The sequence below is a fragment of the Echinococcus granulosus genome (genome assembly GCF_000524195.1).
Source record: "Echinococcus granulosus chromosome Unknown EG_S00003, whole genome shotgun sequence".
Classification (NCBI taxonomy): domain Eukaryota; kingdom Metazoa; phylum Platyhelminthes; class Cestoda; order Cyclophyllidea; family Taeniidae; genus Echinococcus; species Echinococcus granulosus.
The window spans coordinates 2,018,708-2,040,635 of NW_020170383.1; the positions used below are offsets into that span (position 1 = coordinate 2,018,708).

At 40.7% G+C, this 21,928-nt stretch overlaps 1 protein-coding gene across 1 annotated transcript in view; it reads right to left on the minus strand. All coding sequences in view use genetic code 11, as the record gives it.

The window, feature by feature from the left end:
* EGR_00902 (Calpain-7) overlaps nt 1-21,928 on the minus strand; it is a gene marked incomplete at both ends in the record, with an annotated part of 34,806 nt that overhangs the window by 2,071 nt on the left and 10,807 nt on the right. The window contains 26 exons of the mRNA XM_024490151.1: nt 48-332; nt 563-695; nt 1,029-1,273; nt 2,180-2,410; nt 2,724-2,870; nt 3,070-3,163; nt 3,407-3,619; nt 3,798-3,939; nt 4,151-4,227; nt 4,268-4,335; nt 4,367-4,483; nt 4,517-4,554; nt 4,587-4,849; nt 5,616-5,842; nt 6,433-6,561; nt 7,526-7,747; nt 9,431-9,712; nt 10,561-10,677; nt 14,317-14,571; nt 15,310-15,443; nt 16,531-16,821; nt 17,934-18,030; nt 18,093-18,161; nt 20,724-20,885; nt 21,167-21,284; nt 21,675-21,849. Of these exons, the coding sequence (XP_024355554.1) occupies nt 48-332; nt 563-695; nt 1,029-1,273; nt 2,180-2,410; nt 2,724-2,870; nt 3,070-3,163; nt 3,407-3,619; nt 3,798-3,939; nt 4,151-4,227; nt 4,268-4,335; nt 4,367-4,483; nt 4,517-4,554; nt 4,587-4,849; nt 5,616-5,842; nt 6,433-6,561; nt 7,526-7,747; nt 9,431-9,712; nt 10,561-10,677; nt 14,317-14,571; nt 15,310-15,443; nt 16,531-16,821; nt 17,934-18,030; nt 18,093-18,161; nt 20,724-20,885; nt 21,167-21,284; nt 21,675-21,849 (4,331 nt within the window). The remainder of the gene's footprint in view (nt 1-47; nt 333-562; nt 696-1,028; nt 1,274-2,179; nt 2,411-2,723; nt 2,871-3,069; nt 3,164-3,406; nt 3,620-3,797; nt 3,940-4,150; nt 4,228-4,267; nt 4,336-4,366; nt 4,484-4,516; nt 4,555-4,586; nt 4,850-5,615; nt 5,843-6,432; nt 6,562-7,525; nt 7,748-9,430; nt 9,713-10,560; nt 10,678-14,316; nt 14,572-15,309; nt 15,444-16,530; nt 16,822-17,933; nt 18,031-18,092; nt 18,162-20,723; nt 20,886-21,166; nt 21,285-21,674; nt 21,850-21,928) is intronic.

Consider the following 21,928-nt stretch of genomic DNA (forward strand, 5'->3'; position numbering starts at 1 on the left):
ACAGATGGATTGACAGAAACATGCGCATGAAGGGGGAAAAAGCCTACCGTTTTGGTAACAGTGTAAGGATCAATGATGGGACTGAATCGCATGGGAGCAGTAGAGTAGGCACGGAGAGTATACTGGATGGTAACGTTCTTCTCGTACTGGGAGACCACGAGGGTGTAGGTAACGTTACCCGGCTCCTGCACTAGTTGAATGAGGCAGTGCGGTGAGTTGATGCGTACGCTGTCCTTCAGTGGCACTGGGTCGTTAGGGTGGTAGACCTTCCGGCTCTGAATGTCCTTGTATACCACTAGCCCAATAAACTCGTTGTTGTGCGCAAAGTCATTCTACAGGCAAGAAAAAGCCTAACATACACATGGGCAGACGCGCACACGCAGCTATCCGCTTATCAACTCACTGGGTTGAGTGACTCCCTAAAGGGGAGGTAATTTCAAAGTAAATTGTTTTGTGAAGATATGCTCACTGATGAAAATACAAAGAGGGTAGGCACTGGGGAATCACAAAATAACACTTTATCGAATTATGACATTTGTGATTAAAAGAAAAAAACAGCTACCTTGTTAGTAATGTGGCGAGTGAGGAGAACCCAAACGGGAGCTTGGGACTTGGCCTGAACCTCCAAAGTATACTGTGGATTATTCGCAAATGAGTAAACGTCTTTCCTCGGTCCCTCAGAGGCGGACCACTCACTATGAATGCAAAAGGCACAGGAAACCCTGTAGATAGTAGATAATAGCTGCGTAACCGAGCTCTTATATGTACTGTTGACAATTAAAGAAAGCTCCAAAAATTACTTCTACCACCTTCATGCCATAATTAAATTTTTTCGTAGCACTTTTACCTCAAGAACTTTGAGAACATTTTGAACGTCCACTAAATATCGCATCTTAGCTCAGAGGTACAAATATTGCTTCAATTGTTAACATTGGTGCATGTCAAAATAAAAAATTAACCAAATACCACGATTCTTCTAATTGAGCAAGAAAAATGTATATTGGAAATGGTAAAAAAAATAGCTCTACCTATGAACGCAGGTGGTGTAAGGGAATAGTTCGGGGTTCCAGTTGATATAAAAGACGTCAAAGAAGTAAAGGAGCGATTTGTAATCGATCCAAAATACACCATTGTCTACATAGCGAGCGCTATTCAGATCGTAATCAAGCTTTCTTTGCATCTCGGGCGTCCAGTGTTCGGTGTCCAGATCAGAAAAGTTGCCTTTCCAGCGTGTTCGACTCCATGGATTCTTGAGAAGCAGGAGTCTTGTTTGCTAAGAGGTCAATTTGATTGGATCAAAATACACCTCTCTACGCTGAATAATCCGACAATTTCAAAAACGCTTTTTTAGTGCATATTACATATAAAGTAGGTGAGAAACTTTTTATAAAGAATCATTTATTATACGGCAACGTTCACCAGTATGGAAGAAAAATGACATAACCTGAAAAGTGGGATTCTGATAGCAAGAAATTGCACAATAATCATAGAAATGTGAGGCAAACAATTTCCAGAGCGGTCCACACGCTCAGCAACCAAAAAAACAACTTCCAAAGAGGGATGGCAATCGTATTTCAATGCGCCAAGTAAGTACTTTTGGTTTACACCAAAACTGGCGGTGACACGAGATGCAGCACACTCTTACCAACAAAACAAGCAACACAACGATTGATTGAAGCACATGGAAAATAGAGCTGGCAAGGCCTCAGAGGATATTAAACGCGTCATGAGTAAGAACTCACCATACAAAGATATTCCACGTGAAATCGCAACCTAAAAAACTAATGTCAATATTCCCTCCTATAATGAAACAATCACCCAGTATATGTTCTAAAGCTTGAAGACGACAATCCTTACATAAGTTGCGACACAACCAAGACAAGCACAAGGATATCACCTCTATCCTCAATCAATATCCATGCTCAAATTTTGAAATGGAACAGATTAAAATTGAAGTAAATTTTCTGGGTCAATGATACCCATTGGGCTTAAAATTTCGTAGTACGGAGCCAAATCCATCACTCGCAGTAGCAGAATCGGAAAGTGTTGATAGCGCAAAAAGTACGAATTAATGGGTTCCGCAATGCAATGTTATCAAGCGATGCTACGGCGGATGGTGAATTTTTGGCGTCATTAAAATGTGCGTGTGTGAAGACAGCAAGGTAGTATTCACACTTACATCGACTTGCCGCATGTCCAGGAGAGCATAGGCATGAGTGGGAACCAAACCACTGCGCTGTTCGACTTCCGGAGTGAGCAGTCCTGTCGCTACAGTAACCAGACAATGGCCTCGGTGAAATCGCTTCTCCAAACGCCGAAACTCGCGGTCTGCATCGAATTCGTTAGTGCCGCTCGACTTTATCGAGATGCGCTCTGGAATCCAGCCCGTCAATGCGTGCAAGTCGATATTCTGAGGAATGTTATTTTTATATTTAGTTTTTTTTATCGAAATGCTACAATCCTAACATACAATAACCAAACCGATGTAACCTTAAGAAAAAAATTTCACATGTGAGGCATTTAATAATTTAAATGAATGCTAAATCTACAGCACCAATGCCAGTATGAAAAAGTGACTTTACTGACAACGCTAATCAAGTGTCGTAGCGTGCCTTCAAGTAGTTGATTATCCTAATTTTAGCTACTAGTTACCACCTTCAAAAGAGAATACAAATTAAGCCAATAAAAGGCAAATTCCTTGCGGTTTCGGTTATAAAACCAACCGAATTTGAACCGGGGAAGTCGTAACCGCCCATAACCTTCATATAGGCTTTCTCGAGGAGGGAGACCCAGAGTTCATTTTTGTTGGTCGAAAAGGAGCACAACAGCTCGTCGTGGTAGCCCATGGGTAACCGATCGTCAATAATTATCTAAATTGCATAAAAAATAGGGTGTCAGTAGAAAGCCCAAGTGCATGCCACCCAACGTGTTCAGCACTTAAGAGGGTTATTCAATAAACCTCACAAATTTACGAACAATAAAAAGTGCGACCACAAAAAGCAACGGAGACACCAATGAGCTGTCAAACCAAAAATAGCACCCCTGAGCTAGACGATACGAAGAACTTACTTTCCGAGGAACACCATTCAAGTGCAATTTTACCATGTACTTCCCACATGGATTGTAGACGGGCTCACCATTCTTTTTTTGTGGGTAAATAATGCTGCAATTGAACGAAAATGGATTGGGACGATAATTAATGTGCAGACTAACTTAAATGTAGATAAAGCGTCGAAAACAAACCATTTAAAACGGATCGAAACAAATGACTTATCAAGAGAGTTTGAGAGGGCGACAGCATAATTAAAATTACATGTTTCTGACTTTTGAAGCACGAATATTTCATAGTAAGTAATAAAGGTAGGGCAGAAGAAGATATTGGGGGTAATAAGTGCACAATACGTACTTGGTTATGAGACGCTTTTTAAACCTGCGTTCATACTGAGCAGCGACAGCCATCGAGGCCACAAAAGAACAATCAGTTACACAGGTTTGACGAATCGGAAAACAGGAAACTGTGATAATCATTGTCGGGTCGTTCAAAAAATCACTCGGCCGCACCCACTTAACGAAGCTAGACCGCTGTTTAGAAGACAAAGCAATCAGCCCATGCTGATCCCTAAAATAAAAATCACAAAATAAAATTTTTCACTGATTTTATGGACTGGTTAAATCCGATTATTGAACCAATGATAAAGATACATACAGCAATGTGAGGATCTCGAATAAATAAAACTATGTACACAACCTATCATTACACAAGACTAATCATAAATAAAAAGATATGCTTGTCTTACATAAACGGTTGAGCAAAGGCGAACCGCTCATGACTGTCGACTACGTCAAGAAAAGGCAAATACTCTCGGCCGTTGATTGTAGACGTTTTCCGCAAAACGCGAAGCTCATTCCTTGTATAATTCCCTCCTTCTCCACTGCGAGCTGCAAAATAAATGTGAACACCAATCAACGTAGTATAAATTCAATTCTGCAATTCAAAAAGAAGGAAGCATAGAAACAAATGAGGAATATGTACAAAATATGCACCAACCAGAAAGTAGATAGATCTGATTTCATCAACATTATAACCACAGATATGTTGAGAAAATCGTGTACACTAGGCAGGTCTACACAACACAAAACCAGAACATACATCGGTGGCTTGATGTTCGTGCACACGATGCTTTGGACAGTGGAGGTGACTTAACAGCGCTCTTCAGTGCCTCAGCCCTACAAAAAAGTTTAAGTTGCAACTTTTCATAACATCTACCTCTCTAGCGCTTGTCTGGCTAATCGTTCAACTTTTTCACGAAAAGCTCGATCGTTCGTTTCATTACGCTGAACAATTTTAAGTGCTAAAATCACATACCACTTTCAAGAGTACTTCGATAGCTTGACTGTACAGATTGAGAGCGTCTACGGTATTATCCTGTTCATCTGCTTCCAGTGCCTCATTGAGGAGGCATTTCGCCCGCTCAACTTCCATCTAAGTAGTTATATAAATAAATGGAATCTGTACATTTTGCTGCGGGACTTTCACAGCCGACCCCGCTGCATCTAAAAAGGCCATTACAGTGACATGAAAATACCTCTCTTCTCAACCAATTCCTCAGCGTGTTTCGTGTACGAACGCGCAAGCGTCAAAATATCAGGATTTGTAGAACCCGCATTTCTCGCATTCAACCATGCCTGAACTGCCTCAGCATAGTAGAATACTGCCAGATCGAAATCTTTCGCATTTTCGAAGTGTTGCGCTCGTTTAATAAAGTCATCAGCATCAGCTTCGAGACTTGTCGGATCAGCCATGACCAAGTAACCACGCTTCTCGTATTGGCCTACTCCATTTGGCGCCCTAACCTATAAGACTTAAAACATCATGGAAAATTACAAAATTTATATAACAAACTAAAGTGCTTGTATTGCAGTCACTGCATTGTTTTAACTTTATTCTAGTGACGATGAAAAAGGCCTTAATTCTTTAAACTTTATGAGCAAACACCATATTTGCCCTCAGAATCGTGGCAGCCTAATCCGAATATTCTACTGCTTACGAACTGGAAAGGGGTCAAAGCTCAGCACCTTGGCCTCGAAACCAAAACCACCACTTAGTACTATCCGTCACTGGATGTGCACTAACCACACACCATAAAAACCAGACAAATTATGAACCGGCCTACAACTCAAAAGTCCCTGTGAAAGAGAGAACCCTCAAAATGAAAATAACCAACCACAGGACAGAAACCCACCCCTCACCAATGAAGGAAAAACCCTCTCAACGACAGGTCGAGCAGAATAAGGTCAACAGAAGAGGAACTGGAATCTCACGCTAGTTACTGAAATAGAGGCATTGAGAACGGTGCAACATACACATGCACGCAGAATGGGGCGGAAACGAACACAGAATGAGGTAACGGAGAGGCTCGAAGAGGGGAAGGCAAAAAGGAGGATGTCACAAGCGTGACATTACAAAGATTGAGGAATATATGAGTATATATACCATGTATTTTAAGTGAAGATAAAAGGAGGCATATTGAAGTCAGACATGGTACATCACAGGGAAGAGGAAGAGAGAATAAATTAGTGCTGCCGTCGTTGAAGCCGTTGTCACAATCGCCTACCGGCGGTGTAATGGAGGGGACGAGGGCACGGACACGGGTATAACGTCATTCCCCGTTCCCGGTAGATCAAAGATGACAGCGGACGGTTCAGACGACGCGGCAGAGGAGTAAAGAAATTCAGCCGCATTTCGCAGCACCGCCGCACTCAGTGGCCCAGTGGCCGGGGTCGAGAGATGCTGCTGGTTCATTAGCGCCTTGAAGTGCAATGCATAACCCTCTCGGATTGGCTGTAAATTAATAAGAACTAGACTATTTGTGAACAAACCAAAACCAACAAAACTTATTAGAAATATGCTGCAAAACCAACATGAATATTAACAAGCAAATACTCAAAGATGTTAGTGCCATTAATTGTATTTGTGTGAGGTGTAAGTCATGTTGATCAATTTAGCAAATAGCACTAAGTTGCTGTAAAAAATAAGAAGGGGGACTTTTGAGGTGAGACGCTGAACAGTAACAGCACATCAAATGTAGAACATGCACAATCGAAAGTTCGCCACAAAATAGGCATCAAGTTGCAAGTGATGTGAGTGAATTGCCATAATGGCGCATTCCTAATCGGTTTTCCACAAAGGATGGTTTCCCCACTTATGCTCCGAAGGACAAACTTGTTCATCCAGCTGAAGTTGGGTAATGTAAACATCCACGTAAATACTACAAAATATCCCATAAAGTCTAAAAACCCTACAGACCTTTGTGGTATGTCGGCAGAATTGATCATAAATATGCCGCAATCACAATTACGTAGAGTTCAATGATAATTTAAAAACGTTTGGATGAAGCTGGAATCTTCGTTAAGAAGGAAAAGGCGACTTACGGTTGCTTCCAGAGCCTGACGACGAGAGAGCTTTCCCACCGCAAATATTTGGTGCGCTTGAAGACCTAAGGACCGGTAGATTGGCACATCCTTAGCCGATCCGTAGGCGCAGTGCACGGATAGTTGGTTCTGTTTCAAGCACAACAATACTATTTGTATAATTAAGCCGCAGTTTTTGGTAAAATCAGTAAATGAACCAGCCAAGAATTTTGATGAATTGAATTTAGCAAAGTCATGGCGGATGAAAGCCCAAATATTCGTGACTACGAGTGAATCATTTTTTAAATTAGTGTAAATATGAAGTGGTAAGGAGGGTATCCGTTGCGAGTCTTAAAGAAAAGTACGTGGTGATCGCCTAAGTGGCGCATCTTATTTCCCAAGAGTATTCTAATTCAGTGAAAGGTGATGGTGTGGAAATGAAGGCAATAAAATTTATTCAAGGCAGTGGGATATGAACTATACACTCGGATGTTGCTGAAAAACGTATCAACCAATATAGTATTCGGGTGTTACTTCAGCTATACGAGGTCCTGTTGTGGGCCAAATCCCTCACCCTGGCACCACCATATAAAAAAAGGGATTTTATTAGATAAAATACTCCAAACTCAATAATAAACCACTTTTAAGCACTTTCAGTCATAGCACAGTCAAGGGAAATATTATCGTGGAGCGGATTTTTGAAGTATGCGAGAAATTCTACTCCTTCGGATTGCAAATTATTGTTCCACTATAAAGAAAATATCTCCCTAGATCTGAATACCACCAAGCTCTAGCAATAATGTATTTCCAATGGCTATTCTCATTCAAATTCAACAACTTCTGTCTGGGTAACAGTATTTTTTTCCGATTTGTTCATAGCTTTCACGACAGTACTGTGTTTAGATGACCAGTACATCAATCAAATCGTGTTTTGGAACAAAATCCCAAATGAAAGCAAAGGTAACGATGCTATATCATGCCCAGTGTGTCCTCAAGTATCCATCGTGACTCATGAAAGTGCATCAAAGTGAGCAACTAGTGTAAATATGAGCGTAAATGACTCCCAGTGAGAGAGAGGAGGGAGAGGAGCAGAGAGTAGGAGAGGGAAACACACCTGTTCAACAAGGGACTTGAGGAGGAGAGCCTTTTGCCGCAGAGGGTCGGTGAAGATGCCGTCCAGAAAGAAAGTGAGGCCTGGCGGAAAATTGTGCTGGGCGAGCCACGAGGCGACCTGGCGGTGCTGCATGTCCGGTCGCGCCGAAATGTAGATGAGGAGGTAGCCCAGCGCGTACCAGTGGCGCATTATGTCCACGCTGCCCGGTCGCACTTTCGGATCCTGAGTAAACACGGAGAGAAGGGTTCAATATAAGACCAAAGTAAGCATCATCGTGATTTTAAAAAGTGCTCCGGAAGTACCCCTCTAAAATCTAAGTCAAGCCAACGTATTTTTTTTCCCTCCCCTACTATTATCCACAAGATCCATCGCACATCAAATCCTGTGTCGAAGATCCCATCAGCTGGAAAGTGGGAAGTCCTGCCAATAAAAAGCACGTTATTTGTATTATTATGTAAAAGCAATAAGTTGAAAGTGTCTTATCAGCAGTCGAGTGATGCGTGTTGTTGACAGTCTAATCAGTACGGTCAAAGCTAACTCCATTCTGGGATATCCCCTATTTCGCTGAATTAGGAAAGACGAGAGTTAAGATAATTCTTCCAACAGGACTACCATTGAATGATTATGCTTCAATTATTTCTCCATCGAAGACCCGCTTTTAAAAGGGGATTGCCAACAAACGCTTTTAAATTTTCAAAGATTTTAATCGAGGAATTTAAACATGATATTATTGTAGGTTTACGTTATTTGCTTGATTATCGTAGTACTATGAAAAATCAGTGTGCCGCTTTTTCCCAAAACGACTATAAAAACAGTCGAATTCTAACCAAATCACTGTATGACTGTGCTTATTGTATGAGATTCCACTGAGGGTGTGACAGTAAACAACCATTCACTTTGTTGTTTGTTTAAAGATTCGAACACAAATATTCATAAAATATTCTACACAAATTCCAACACCCATGCAGATGGGCAGTGCAATGCAGTGCGAAATAGCTCCTTCAATTATGCATTCAAAAGGCATTTGCTTTTATCCTAGCATGTGGCAGTGGACCTTGGCGAATCAATCAAAGTGTGCAAATTCGAGGATGGAACGTGGGATTCTGCAGCTTTGAAACTGTGTACCGCATGTATTTTGCATGATACATGGTGAATTTACAGGCTGTAAAAACACTCGCATTTCAGTCCTCGTGGGGTAAAGTCAACTGAGGCGAATGAAGGTGCAGGTTCAAACGATCGCATGTGTTGCTTCAGTTAAAGCAGAAACTTCAAATTAGAAAGGAAGCTGTCGTCAAACGACATACGTGAGGAAAAGGTGAAATCGAAGATAAGAGTGAAAGGGGGAGAAGACAAATGACATGAACATACCATTTGACGATAACACTGCAGAGAAAAATATTTTTGCTGTACGCCATGCAAACATACTAAAGAAAATATTTCAAGTTGATTTCAAAATAAAGTCAAGAGCGTATGAAGTTCCTGGATTAACGTCAAGAGGCGTTTAGCAGTCAGTGTTTAGAACAGACCAATTAAAGGGTAAAAATACACGACTGTCACTCGCATTACACACCAAATATGATACGACATTACCACAGTCATGTAAACAATAAGTAAAGTAACATGAAATTTGAGCATTCGTAAATGAATCTACATGTTCTAACGGTGCAAATGGAATTGCAAAAGTGAACCCAATACAGTACACTGAACAGTGAAATTGCGATCTTGCCTTTTAATTACCTTCACCAATTGGTCCAAACTAATAAGTGTGTAAAATAGAATCATAACTGGAGAAATAGGTGAAGCCAATGCATTCTGCAGTGCATTGACTTGATCTCAAATCTACTTTTCCGTTTAATTCGTATGCAGGTAGGTGCGTATTAAAACAAGTGTTAATAAAAAGCACACCTTCCCCATGAGAGAGAGACTGGCAGCAAAGGAGCCATCGATGCTACAAATGACGACATTGCAGTTGGGCGGAACGATGGCGAGAGTAAGTTCTACTGCCTGTTCGTTGGGCTCGCCGATGACGGGGACGAGTTGGATGCGATGCAGACCCACCGGCAGTCGAGAGGCCTCAGATAGCTGAAATGTGAGGCGGCCGTTGGAGTCGGTAATCTGGCTGCCTAGACGCTCCCACCCCACCCCCTTCGCATCGATCATCGGTTGTAAACGGTAGAAGATTTCCACCTGTAAGGAAAAATTAACACCTTCATCAGTGATGTCACTACTTTTCTTGAATTGTAGTCAGTCAAAAGTTTGTTTATTTAAGTAGTTGCTCGACTTGTCATTCCAAAAAAATAAACGCGCTGAAGTCACCGGTTCCATTTGAGGCTGACTCCGTTCATGAGAGGTTCAGTCAATCAACATTACTTTCGATACTGCAATTCTTTAAGGTGCTGCCATTACTGGGGTTAGCCAAAAAACAAACAAATTTAATAAAAGTAAGAGGGATGTGAAGAATTGATTTTATTTATTCCCATTTGTAAAGGATCAGTCTACATCCCCTCAACACTGCTTCCGGACACGATGTTGGCTAAAGTTAATACGCATTTACCTAAAAGGGAATAAAGAATACAATTGAAGTAGAATAACCCATCCAAAACAGGACTTTAACAGCTCTAGAAAAGAAGCACACGGACTCAAGTTAGACGATTTATTTTTCTAGAATGAAAAAGAGGGACCCAGGTTTATTATTTTGGGTAATTTTTTAATTTTTTTCTGTCTCCTGCGTAAAAGGCGCCGCTTTTGAGATGCCGGTAAGTGAGTACTCCCAAATCGGAGGTGCCGATCGTGTTTAATATAAAGGTGGTTCTATCAGCTTACTGAGGTTACAACATGCTGATCAATTGAGAGAACAAATTTATCAATCGCATTCAAAAAAAAGCGATGCTGTGCCAATGGATTCAATCGAAAATCGGGGTAAACAATTAGATGCAATTCGTCAGCGGCACAATAAGCTCTACCAGATCTCATCTCCTGAAATGGCTTCCCGAGAACTAAACGCCTCCGAAAGATGTAGGCAAAAGACGGCTCACCTCTTCGTTCGCCATCGAGGAGAGGTCGAGAGTGCCAAAGGTGAATCGGGCATTAATGACCTGTGGTTGGCCCTCTAGAACAATGGCATCGTTAGCCCGATGATTGGGATTATTTGTCTGTAATGAGGCAAATGAAGGCAGAAGCGGGTTAATTGAGAGACTGGTTAAATCATACGAGGAACACACAAACATTGATGATAGCAGACAGGAAATACAAATAATTGCGGTGCTACAAATGGCAAAACTCATAAAAAGGAAGCGCTGCGGTATGCTTACTGTTCGAGGAGCATAAAGTTAAAACAGTTTTGCGCTGACTCTTTAGGCAATTCGGAGTTGCAGTTTAAATTTAACGAAGCAGTGAGATACTGTGTCACTGAGAAAGAACTCCTCAAACCGCGCAATTTACCGCAAGATTACGCAGATAGTCAATATGGACGACAAAATTTCACCAGTTTGGGTAGTAAGGCATTAAATATACAAGAAACAGAGCTTTGTCTTCCATCTGAATATGACCAAGGCAAATGCTCGATTAACTCAATAACAAAAAAGAATCTTAGAGTCTCATCAAAAAAAAGCATCGTCCATAGTGTGTTTAGGAAATGAGGTGTTCGAAAACAGCGTCAACATAGGTACATTTACGGTAAGATAAAACAATTACCCGACTTATTAACTCAAAACCAATCTAAGTATGTGAGTTGGTAGGCTCTTTCCCAGTCAAACTAAAATATAAAACCTAAAAGGCGAAAAATAGGCACACCGATTAATTTGAGACTGAAACGGTGCGAGACGGATTAAATTCCACCGTGGATTCGACTTATTCCCATGAAGCAGAAAACTGTGAGATCCAAAAGTAATAAACACCGATGCGTGAAAGCTACATTGTTGTTGGTTAAGGTGGTACGCACGGAAGTCTTGAAGTCAAACAGCGAAGTAGTAGACCGTCTTTCAAAAGAAAGGCACATCTAAAGTTCAAATATTAGTTCAACAACTGATGGTTTTAACCAATTTTCTAATAGGCATGTACGCCACTTAGAGGAAATCGCTTTGAAAACATGAAAACGACAAAATTGGCTTATTAAAGCCCAATCTTCGATGCTGATGTAACCATACCATAGAAAACCTTTGAACGTCCCAAAATTTTAGGTGAAAAGGAGTGCTGCTGTATCAACGGTAAATATCTGTTCAAATATGAGCATAAGGAGGAGCCGTGTCCAGAAAAATAAAATAACCAGAGCATCAAAACACAATAGATGTAGGAGTTTATTTTGCAGAGTTAAGCGTACAGATAGGCATACCCCGAACCTGACAACAAGCAAGCATTAAACACACAATACAACACTGCTTCGAAAAAAACGATAGGTTGCGCAGTCGAGAAACTTACCATTGAGTACGGAAGGCAGGAGGCCTAAAGAACAGTAAAAAACTCAGCACAACCAATCGAAACCACCTTATGATAATGAAAGGATTTGAAATACTTGCAGGGTAAAAAGGGGCTTGTTTGGACTGCTACAATTGAACACATTAAACAGTAGCAAAAAGGGAAGTTGCAAAACCCTGGATCAAGAAGTGATAAGCGAGATGTAAAGGATTACAGTCTTATCGTTGAATGCAACACCACCTAAAATGGATAGCCGGTGGAAAAAGGCAAGAGAAATATTCCATTTTCGCATCCATAGCTACTAAAAGCTCATCCATAAATAAACAAATTTGTAATTAAGCGGTAGTAAGGGGAAATAATGTGCGGAAGCAATTTTACAAAAAAACAACATCCTTTTCCCCCATAAGTAGGAAAAGTACACCCAGTACGTCGAAATGGACCTCTTCATCCAAAAGAAAAAGATGGCAGAGATTGCACCATGAATGACACTTGCTACATCAGAGCAGAGGCCAGCTGACTAGATAGAATGAATCTCGCCAACGTCATTGTCTCTCAGTGTAATTTTGCAAATAGGAAGGTGCATTATTGCTGTGATAAGGGCGTCAGTAGGAACTTTGTCAACATTACTCAGGAGATTGCCTTACATCATTTTGTGGTATAGCGCATCCATCTCAAAAAAGCCAATGTACTAATGAGAATGGCAATATTTTAGCGAGGTCCAATTGTGCTTCACTGACAGTACCAGCTCAATAGCTATTCTGATTTTGCTGGAAACCTCAGTGTAAAGTTGGTGTTCCTTAAAACGTTCAAGTCCAACAGTGCCACATACAAGGTCAGAGGGCTAAATAACATTATTTTTCTAACATGATTTTACACAAGATACTAGAATCTGCAATACACTTCAAGTCTTGCAACCATTATACACATTTACAGTTTATTAGAAGAGTTGAAAGACTATTCAATATCTGCATGCCTATGAGAAATGGGGAATTACGAAAACAGCCCAAGTCCGACTTGTATAGATGAAAGCCATTCAGTGTGACGGAGGCATGGCACAATGGGATTGATGAGATCCATCGCACCCGAAGGTCACTTTGATTGGCCATTACTTACACAACGAGGTTAGATAGGAGTAGTCATGTTTCTTAGGCAAAAGCTTACGTCCAATCCGGTAAACTTTGTAAAATTAAGTTCAATAAGGTTAGTGAAATGGGAAAGCCTAGAAGGGAGCCTTTATAATAGAGTGCTCACAATGAAACGGACTTGTTCATAGGAGCAATTTTCTTGATGCGGACTAGAAATGAAACCGGAAAACAGGATTTGTCATTTGTAAAGAAGGCCCCAACCATTCGATCGGGTAAACATGTTTTAAATTCTGTACAAATCCAATCTGCTCGGTGCCGTACCTTGTGCAGAATTAACGAGGCACACAACCAAGCAATGACAAGTCAATCGTTTTTTGGGAGAAATTAGCATGCAATAATTGAGGGTGACAGAGGCCTGAAAACTGAAAAACTTTTTTGATATAACACTCCAATTGCGGATAAATATACCATAATGGATCAGGCGTTCTCTTCACTGGGCATAGTTACAGATGTTCACACAAAAATGCCTAGAACGACAGTAAATTCTCAAATAACTATAAGTTCGTCCCTATAATTCAGGTTAACGGAATCGCTTTGAGAACACGTACCACACTGGTAGCAATATTTGACAATCTCCCTGGTTCACTGCAGCCCATATCATGATACACATTACTGCTAAATGTGTTATTAGCAGTAGGCATTTCTATGGCGCACACTACATAATACAATGAGTAAAAGATTCAAATAGAGTTATGGTGCATTATGGCGAACGGATACAGGCAACATGTTACTGACAGAAGCCTCGATGCACAGCTCGAAGATGTTTGACAGAGACTGGATCATCAAAGCAAGTGAATCCACTTTTTGAGTCTATGTGTGCTTGAGTCTTCTTTCAAAATAACTGTGGAGCTGTGAGACCTCTACCAACTATGCTTCTGAAAAGGCAGTCCCGTTAACAGACAAAAATCTACCAGTCTGGTCACAAACGATATCGAACGTGAGCTGTGACGAAGGAACATTTAGAATGGTCGTAAGTTGGACATTATTATGGAGCGCAATTAGCTAGTTTTACCGGCCCAGTTGCCACAAAGTAACTACAACCTACTTCACCGAGATCTCTGCATATTTCCATGGCCTCTCTATACTGATAACATGGTCTCCATCTACACAGCACCACCACGGAGAAGACATACAAATCAACCTCTTCGACACGTCTGTGAGGAGTGCTCGGATGCCATAGTTTGCCTTCATGACATTCACAATGCCGCAAAAAATTTTCGGCGAAAAACACACTTTAATCCGTTCGGTCGGTTTCGACTTGAATCGCAGCCGATTAGAGATGGAACTGCGGAATTGCCGACCCAGACCACCGGCCTCGTTGCCAGCAGCAGTGGGATTAGAGTTCATTGAGGGCGAGGAGCTGTAGGTGCGGAGTGAGGAGGAGTGGCTTTTGAAGTGGGAGACGAGGGTGTTGCCAAGGTTGCCCTCCGCAATGTGCCCACTGGGCTCGCCCAAGCACGAGGCTCCACCCCGAAGCCGCTCGGCTAGCTAGGTTGCACCAAGATGAAAGTTCATAAGAGCTGAACGCATGGATGGGAGGGGACATGGCAAAACTAAGCATATGAACGCTTACTCATTGTAATTTATGGATTTAGATTTCAAGAGAAATAATTAAGATAATAAAATGCCATATCGGTCTCTTTTCGTGCTAAAATGATTGGTTAGTCTAATTTAAAGGTTAATCAAGAATAGTATTCCTAATCCATTGCATGAATATTCAGTTTATAATTTTCCAAGTATATGCAAAAATCCTCCACGTTTCTGTGACCCTTGCACAGATTGTGTCAAAAAGGATAAGAAACTGAGTACGAGCATTATACCTGGTTTAGCGGTCCCCTTCGTTAATAAAATTAAATGGACAAGCTGATTCAATGCTAATTTTTCTCCCTCAAAGCAACACCTCTAAATGGCATTTTTCTGATCTTAACAAGGACTTCCAATGACTAAATAGACGATCTTCCAGATCCACAGAAAATTTACATTTTGTACCATGATAAGAGTGGTTATTTCTGCTTTTGCAAATAAACCTTTACGTTAAACGATTACTATTTATGCTCTTCTCATCACCACGAGGATTTGCTTAGAATTGTTCAAATCACCAATGGGAAAGATCAAATAGGTGTTTAGCGGCGATTGTATTGGCAGCAACTGTTAGTAGAAAATGGTTTAACTTAGCGCCTAGTAAAAAAGGAATAAACACACGAAAAATCAACTCGCCTGCCACACAATGAAGCAGCTGGTATCCTTGGACTCCCAATAGCTCGAATGAACGAGAGGAGGAAGAGCGCGTGCGAGGATGTTTTGGACATCTTCGGTACAGCACAAGCCCATGTCCAAACGTTGCGATCCCCACCAGCCACCTTGTTCCAAAACACATACGAACATGAAATAACGGATGCGAGCAAGCAGATTGTCACTCGATTAGCGCGTAGCATATGGACAAGTAGGTGGAAAACACCTCCGCGGATGAAAATGTGGTGAAAAATAGGCTGATCACGCGATGGAAGGCAGCAGGGCAGCAAGCCTACCGCGTTATGAAAACGATAAGATGGCCTTAAACCACTACGACTTTACCTCTTGAGTTAGTAAAATTTGGGGAATTTGTTGGAAAGCCGTCGGATAATCAACTAAAATTGTCATTTGATAAATTTTCAATGCTACTCAAGGGCAGAAAACACCACGCTTGGAGAGCCCAACAGACTTGTAAACCTGTGATTTTTATATAAAAAGTGAATTCATGATAGTTTCAATCTCAGGTAAGTCAATAATCAAAGTTAACAAGATATTAAATACCATAATGCTCCACCGTATCAGATGTGACCTAATGAAGACGACATCAATTAATTGTGACCTGAACGCCGCGACACACTCCACAAATTTTTAGGATAGAAGAAATACATAAAAATTAGATAAATAAGCCACTGATTTAGAGAAATTCTCGCCGAACATGTATTAGCCAAATAAAGTTTGCAACCTCACCGAACCAAATTTATCTATTTCAAGGATTCACGGCAAAACGAAAACATTTTCATCCCCTTCCTTGCGTAGGTGATCTTGCCGAATAGGGTAAAAGCCCTTGCTATAAAACTTTTTTATAAGAATGACATAAGTTGCTTGGTCAAACGATTTTGATGAGGCTACCCAAAGATAACAAAGTAGCAATTGCATTAAAAAACCGATGCCTAGCGGTCGTAGCAAACAATTTCGTTGTTTTACGATCACGTAATTACATTTTTCGACTCGGATTTGCATAATCACGTAGCTAGTGCAAGGTACACAGCTTGATAAAGCAAAAACAATTGAAGCTTTACAGAATGAGCTATTGATCAATGAAATGCTATGATACAAGAGATTTGTAGAAAGTAAAACCTACAATTTGGACAACATTTAGCTAGACCTGTGAGGCAACAGTTTGCGCTCTCCTCATAGTACAAACCCGAAATCTACCCAGAATCCGTTCATCGGCTCTATCGGAGGAGAGAGAGGAAGATGAAGGGTGGTAATGAGGAGCGTCTTGGTGGTCTGTAGGATAGCCGTTGACGGTCACAACCGAGAAGAGGTGCTCCCGCAGGCGCTGCCACTGGTCAGAACAGTTAGAGGCGGTGGGCAGGTGGACGACGGGGATGCTTTTAAAGGAGGCGTCCAAGAGGGGCTCCAGTCGATAGGCAAAGGGGTCCGCCAAATTGAAAATGTTGAAGACCTGTTCGCAGGCCGGTCGAAGTGGGATGGAACCGTCGGCTGAACGAAGAAAACAAACACCGTGTATAAATCCATTGCCACTTTCTCTAATACCCATACGTCCTTTCTGTACGTATGCGTTTTTGTTTTTTTCAGACTGTTGTAAATTTTGACGATAATTTAGCAGTTGCTGGTGTGTTTATGCATAAACTACTTTGGCATCGGTAATGTTGATCGACTAGTGACAAAATCTGGTGCGTCACAAATTTTTGACAGGCAAACGGAGCCTTCGTGTATGGATGAATTGCGTGTTGACTACTCACGATTGGTTTTTGCTATTCAAAAGCATTTCCATGGTCTTTTCCAATAAAATACCGCAATATTTTGTTACTATTTGGATGCATTTTAGTGTTTTGGGCTGCCTTGTACTACGGCTTCAAACATTTTACAATACATCATTCAAACTTCGGAAGGCCTTTCAGTGTGTTGAACAAAGTATGTGCCGCTGGGACTTTAGCAACGGAAAGGAAATTTCAAACGATGCTGTGAATGCGATACAATGTAGCAAAAGTTAGTACCACTAGTCCCCAACCCTTCGAATCCCACCCGATAAGGAAAGCACAGACGATTATAAAAGTCCTTTTATCTAGCGATATTGTTGACCACACGGAGCGAAAATTAGGCGTATTTAATTGGATTGGGTGAAAAACTCTTCAGCATTCGCGGCTAACACTCCCCAGATTAAACCGATATCTTCGTCATTCCGTTAGTAAACCTCAATTCCCATCACACGTTTTTAAATGATTTCACGCCATTCAGCTGACAGGACCGGAACTTATTCAACAGTCAGTTAGAGTACGACCGAAATGTGAATATTTTAAGCCTGTGTAATCTCTACCACCTTTTAAAAGGAAAAAATACTAGATTATGCAGTGTCTAAGATAGGATTTGTCACCCGATTGGATGGTTAAATCTGTTATGCTCTGAGCAAGTACGTAACATATATGGACGAAGACTCTCGTGCGAACTTACAAACACAGTCAACCGAAAGTGAAGAATAATATTTTTAAGAGCATGAAGGAATAGTATAAATAAAATTTCCCCTTATGGTATCCCAAAAAGCTAAATGTGACGATCGAAGAGAAATGGTTTGAAAGATAAAGCCGATGTACCGTAATATCTGATGTGGCTACCGGAACTCAGCCCTAATCGTCGACGAAGAGAGAGCAAGAGACCCAAAGGCGAACCCAGAAGGAAAACGTCTTGTACCTAAAGCATATGCGGTAAGATTAGACGAGTGTGTTGACTGTGAAGAAACACGTTTCACTCACGTCAAAGAGGAGAGAGGGGGCGTCATGAATGTCCTGTTGGAGGCTGTCCAAATTTGTAAAAATGTCATCCTGCGGTTACAAACAAAAAAGATGCATTACAGTCGGTAAAACGGAAAAAAAGCAAGGTCAACGAGTTAAAGAGGTCTAAATATTGTGCTCAAACCATGTTCACTGACGATGTCAGCAAAATTGAGCTGAACAGAGACATTTTAACATCTTTCTTCATCAGGCATCAACTTGAGAGCTGAAATGTTATCACGATGGTAGAACGGGAGTGGTCGACGGGTAATTTTCCGCAGTCTCACCATTTCATAAAACAAAGATCAAAGGTGGTGATAGTATATGGACGACAAAAACTAGTTGTGAATGCTTCCTTATCAAAATGGCGTAATCTTCCGCTTACCGGAAAACGTGACCAGAAAATGATGAATACGATTACAAGATGCTTTTGGATTGTCGTTTAGTCCAAATAAATTAAAAGGTGGCAATATGAACGCTGCCATTAGGATGGGAGGTAATGGCACTAGACTGCGCAGAAGAATGAACCATTTAAGGCCGTAGTATATCCAAACGAGATCAAATAGACCTTTGTGTGAGAAAAACGGGTTGGCCGATTAATTCAAGAGCTGTGACAAATCTGAAGGAACGGGCCGTGATAGCGGCTACAGCAGCAACAATAACAATATCATACATGCGCAAAAGTTCGCACTTAATACTTTTATCGCGTAATACTAAAAACTTCAGACCACTCATGTACATCATGTCTTTTTCCAATTTGCAAGCCACATGCACATATATGGTGTTATAATTAAATATGCACACCATTACCCAAAAGCAACATTTCTATTGCCATTTATAGTATAACACCAACAGTAACTGAGGGCTGATACGCGAAAGCATACCAATTATTTCTGTCAACCACATTGAAAACACCTCAGAAGGGAAGTAAATCGCCTCCTGAAACGCCCACGTAATTAATCACTTAAGCCAAGTTTTGTCGATTAAGATCAAATTGATTCAAATTATCACCTTAGGGCATACCGACACTATTTAGCTCGATCATGATTTTATAGGATTTGCTATCATTGTACTTGTGACCATCTTCTACCGGGTACAAACTGGAAGCCGTGCAATACTAAAACAGTGTAATACTCCTTCCACACTACTATCCTTTTAAGGTTCTTAGCTGCCTAAGCTGATGAACTCTTTACCCAAAATGATGAATTCTTCCATTTGAGCAGACAAAATCCAGCTTTCATCCTCGGCTTTTTTTAATCCGGCGCTCGCAATCCACTTTCTTGATTATGCTGGAGTCATCTACAAATGCCACACATTCCAAGCTTTTAAAAATGGGGATGGTGGAAAAATAATTATAAGTAACACTGTCTGCTGATGTAAACGGATAATCGTGCGTTAAATTAAAACCTTAGGTGTTCAATCAAAAGCACACAAAAAGGATAAGAGGCTAGTTCAGGGGAAACGTTTGGATAGTTAATGCATAAAATGAACACGGTGTCTGTAAATGAGCCTTTCTTAATTGTCAAACTATGAACAACTTAACCACAGACTATGATTTAAGGCCCATTCTCGCGTGTCTGGTTGCAGAAGGTGGTTAATTGAACTACAGGTTGCAGCAACCCACACTTTAATTGGTTTATCCATCCACTAAAAAAGAAACTCATCAGCTTCTAAAAAAGAAGTCCCAAGTTTTTATGGTACAAATTCATTTCTTGACAGCTATTCTGGTGCACTTTGAAACCGAGTGGATGATACTGGATGGTACAATATTATCGGGTGACTTGAAGTGCAGTTACGTCACAAGAATAAGCTGAACATTAAAAGAAAGAAAAAACGTGTCAAATATGTTTTAACTCAGTGAATTCATACACTTTCTTAAATGGGCCAAATGCTCTCATTCATCCTTGTCTGGCGACAAATGTACATTTTTCCAAACAAGTCAATCTAACAGCTAAGACCCAACACAGTTTGGGTAATTTACGTCAAACAGTTCCTTCCTCCTCACTACCTCAAGAAGTTCAAAAGTTATAAAATCTCAGTCTTTAGAAACAAGCGGTTTTGTTGTGTTTGTTAACACATAACTCGTCTCGTCTCATTGAGCATCCGCCCTCTTTTACCACACGGTATTACTGTCTGTCCTCTGGCAAAGTTTGCGCAACATCTTGGATAGTTTTAATACTATTTTAGTAGATCTGTAAAAGAGCGTGTCAAATTGAGCGAGTTTGAGGTTTCTAGGACACTTTTCATCCTGAAGACAACTGTTTTTGTAGGAAATAGCAATTCGGTATACTTTTAAGAGTAATGCACCATAGCAAAATTTTGGCCTTGACGAAACAAGTAGGCTTTTGCCCCTTAGCTTCCACATACACACTTTAAAATTATTTATGGAAAAAGCTGAAAATAGTCCATCTTTCTTGCTGAAACAATAAGCAAGTCTTGGATCCAATTTCGCAGTTTAAATGAAAGAAGTTTTAATGGATTAGCGTACGTTTATAAATCAAAGTATGAAAATCGAATTTAGCTGCAAAACAAACAAATCCAATTTTAAAAAGAAAATGACACCTTTGGGTGATAATTTTGGTCTTAAAACTCGTTTTAAAACTTGGAACGTACGTGTTTAAAGTCAGGGCAACAAGAAACCAGAAGATCGTAGGTCATTATGGATCCAATACTATCTGCGACCACAAACACGTTGCCACTGAAGTGAATTCCATCGATAGAGTTCCGAAACTCAACGTATCTCTCATTCAACTGTTGAGCCAGTCGATGGACGTCCTGTGATAGAAAAAAAGTGATAGCATTGATAGTAGACACTTGTCTTCACTAACATCGACGAAAGCACTGCTATCCAGATTAAAGCGGCATCTGAAAATGCTTTCAAAATCAAAAGCAAGGCCAAAACAAAACAGAACTTTGAAAAAAAAGCAACACGCATTTGAAAGGTAGGTATGAATCCAATAAAAACAGCAAGTAGTCGCCAATCTGCTAAAGCGGTGTCAGCGCCTAAAATTGAGTGATTACTGAGTGATGATGAAAAAAATTGCTAAAATTCTTACGTTAGGATAGTGAGATGATGTTGTTAGAAGAAGTGGAATATTTCCTAATGAAGTAATGCTTCGCATTGTCCCTTTCTTTGCATCCGAGATACTCGGTTCAAGCATAGCTGGGTCGAGCCTAAAATAGGGGCCGAAAAATAAAACGATGAATTCTTTTGTAAAAAGGTTACCGTTTTAAGGAAAACTCCGCATCAATAGCTTCAAAGGATCTATATTTTATCTAAGACCTCTCTGCTGGACTTGTCTGTAAGAATAAGCACTGAATCATGGTAAATATTTCTTTTCAAGCAACTACACAACTCCGAGTAAGGAAAAATCCGTCCCAATCCTAGCTCTAAAAGTGCACAAAAAATGGGCATTCAGACTGATAGCTAAGTGACTGTTTCGTTGACGGCAGTTAGAGACGGTCAGGCCTCACGTGCGATACTGCAAGCAAAACGAAAGCAAATTCGAACGCTAATTATTGCGTGACAGTCAGTAAAGGAAGGAAATAGAGAAAATCACGCACGCATTTAGTGACCGCAGCATATCCGCAGCCATAGAGGGACACAAAACCAGTTGCATAATTACTCGTAACTGCAAATCAGGGAAGAAATTCTTCAACGTTGATTCCACCAGAGACTTGAATGTAGCAAAGTCAGAGTATTTGCTAGACTCATCAGCAGACTTCTCTTGTAAACAACCTTTTAAAAAATGATAAAATGAGCAATCTGCCACGTTTTAAGGTTTAGGTCAAGCACAAAAATTGAGCCGTTTTAAGAC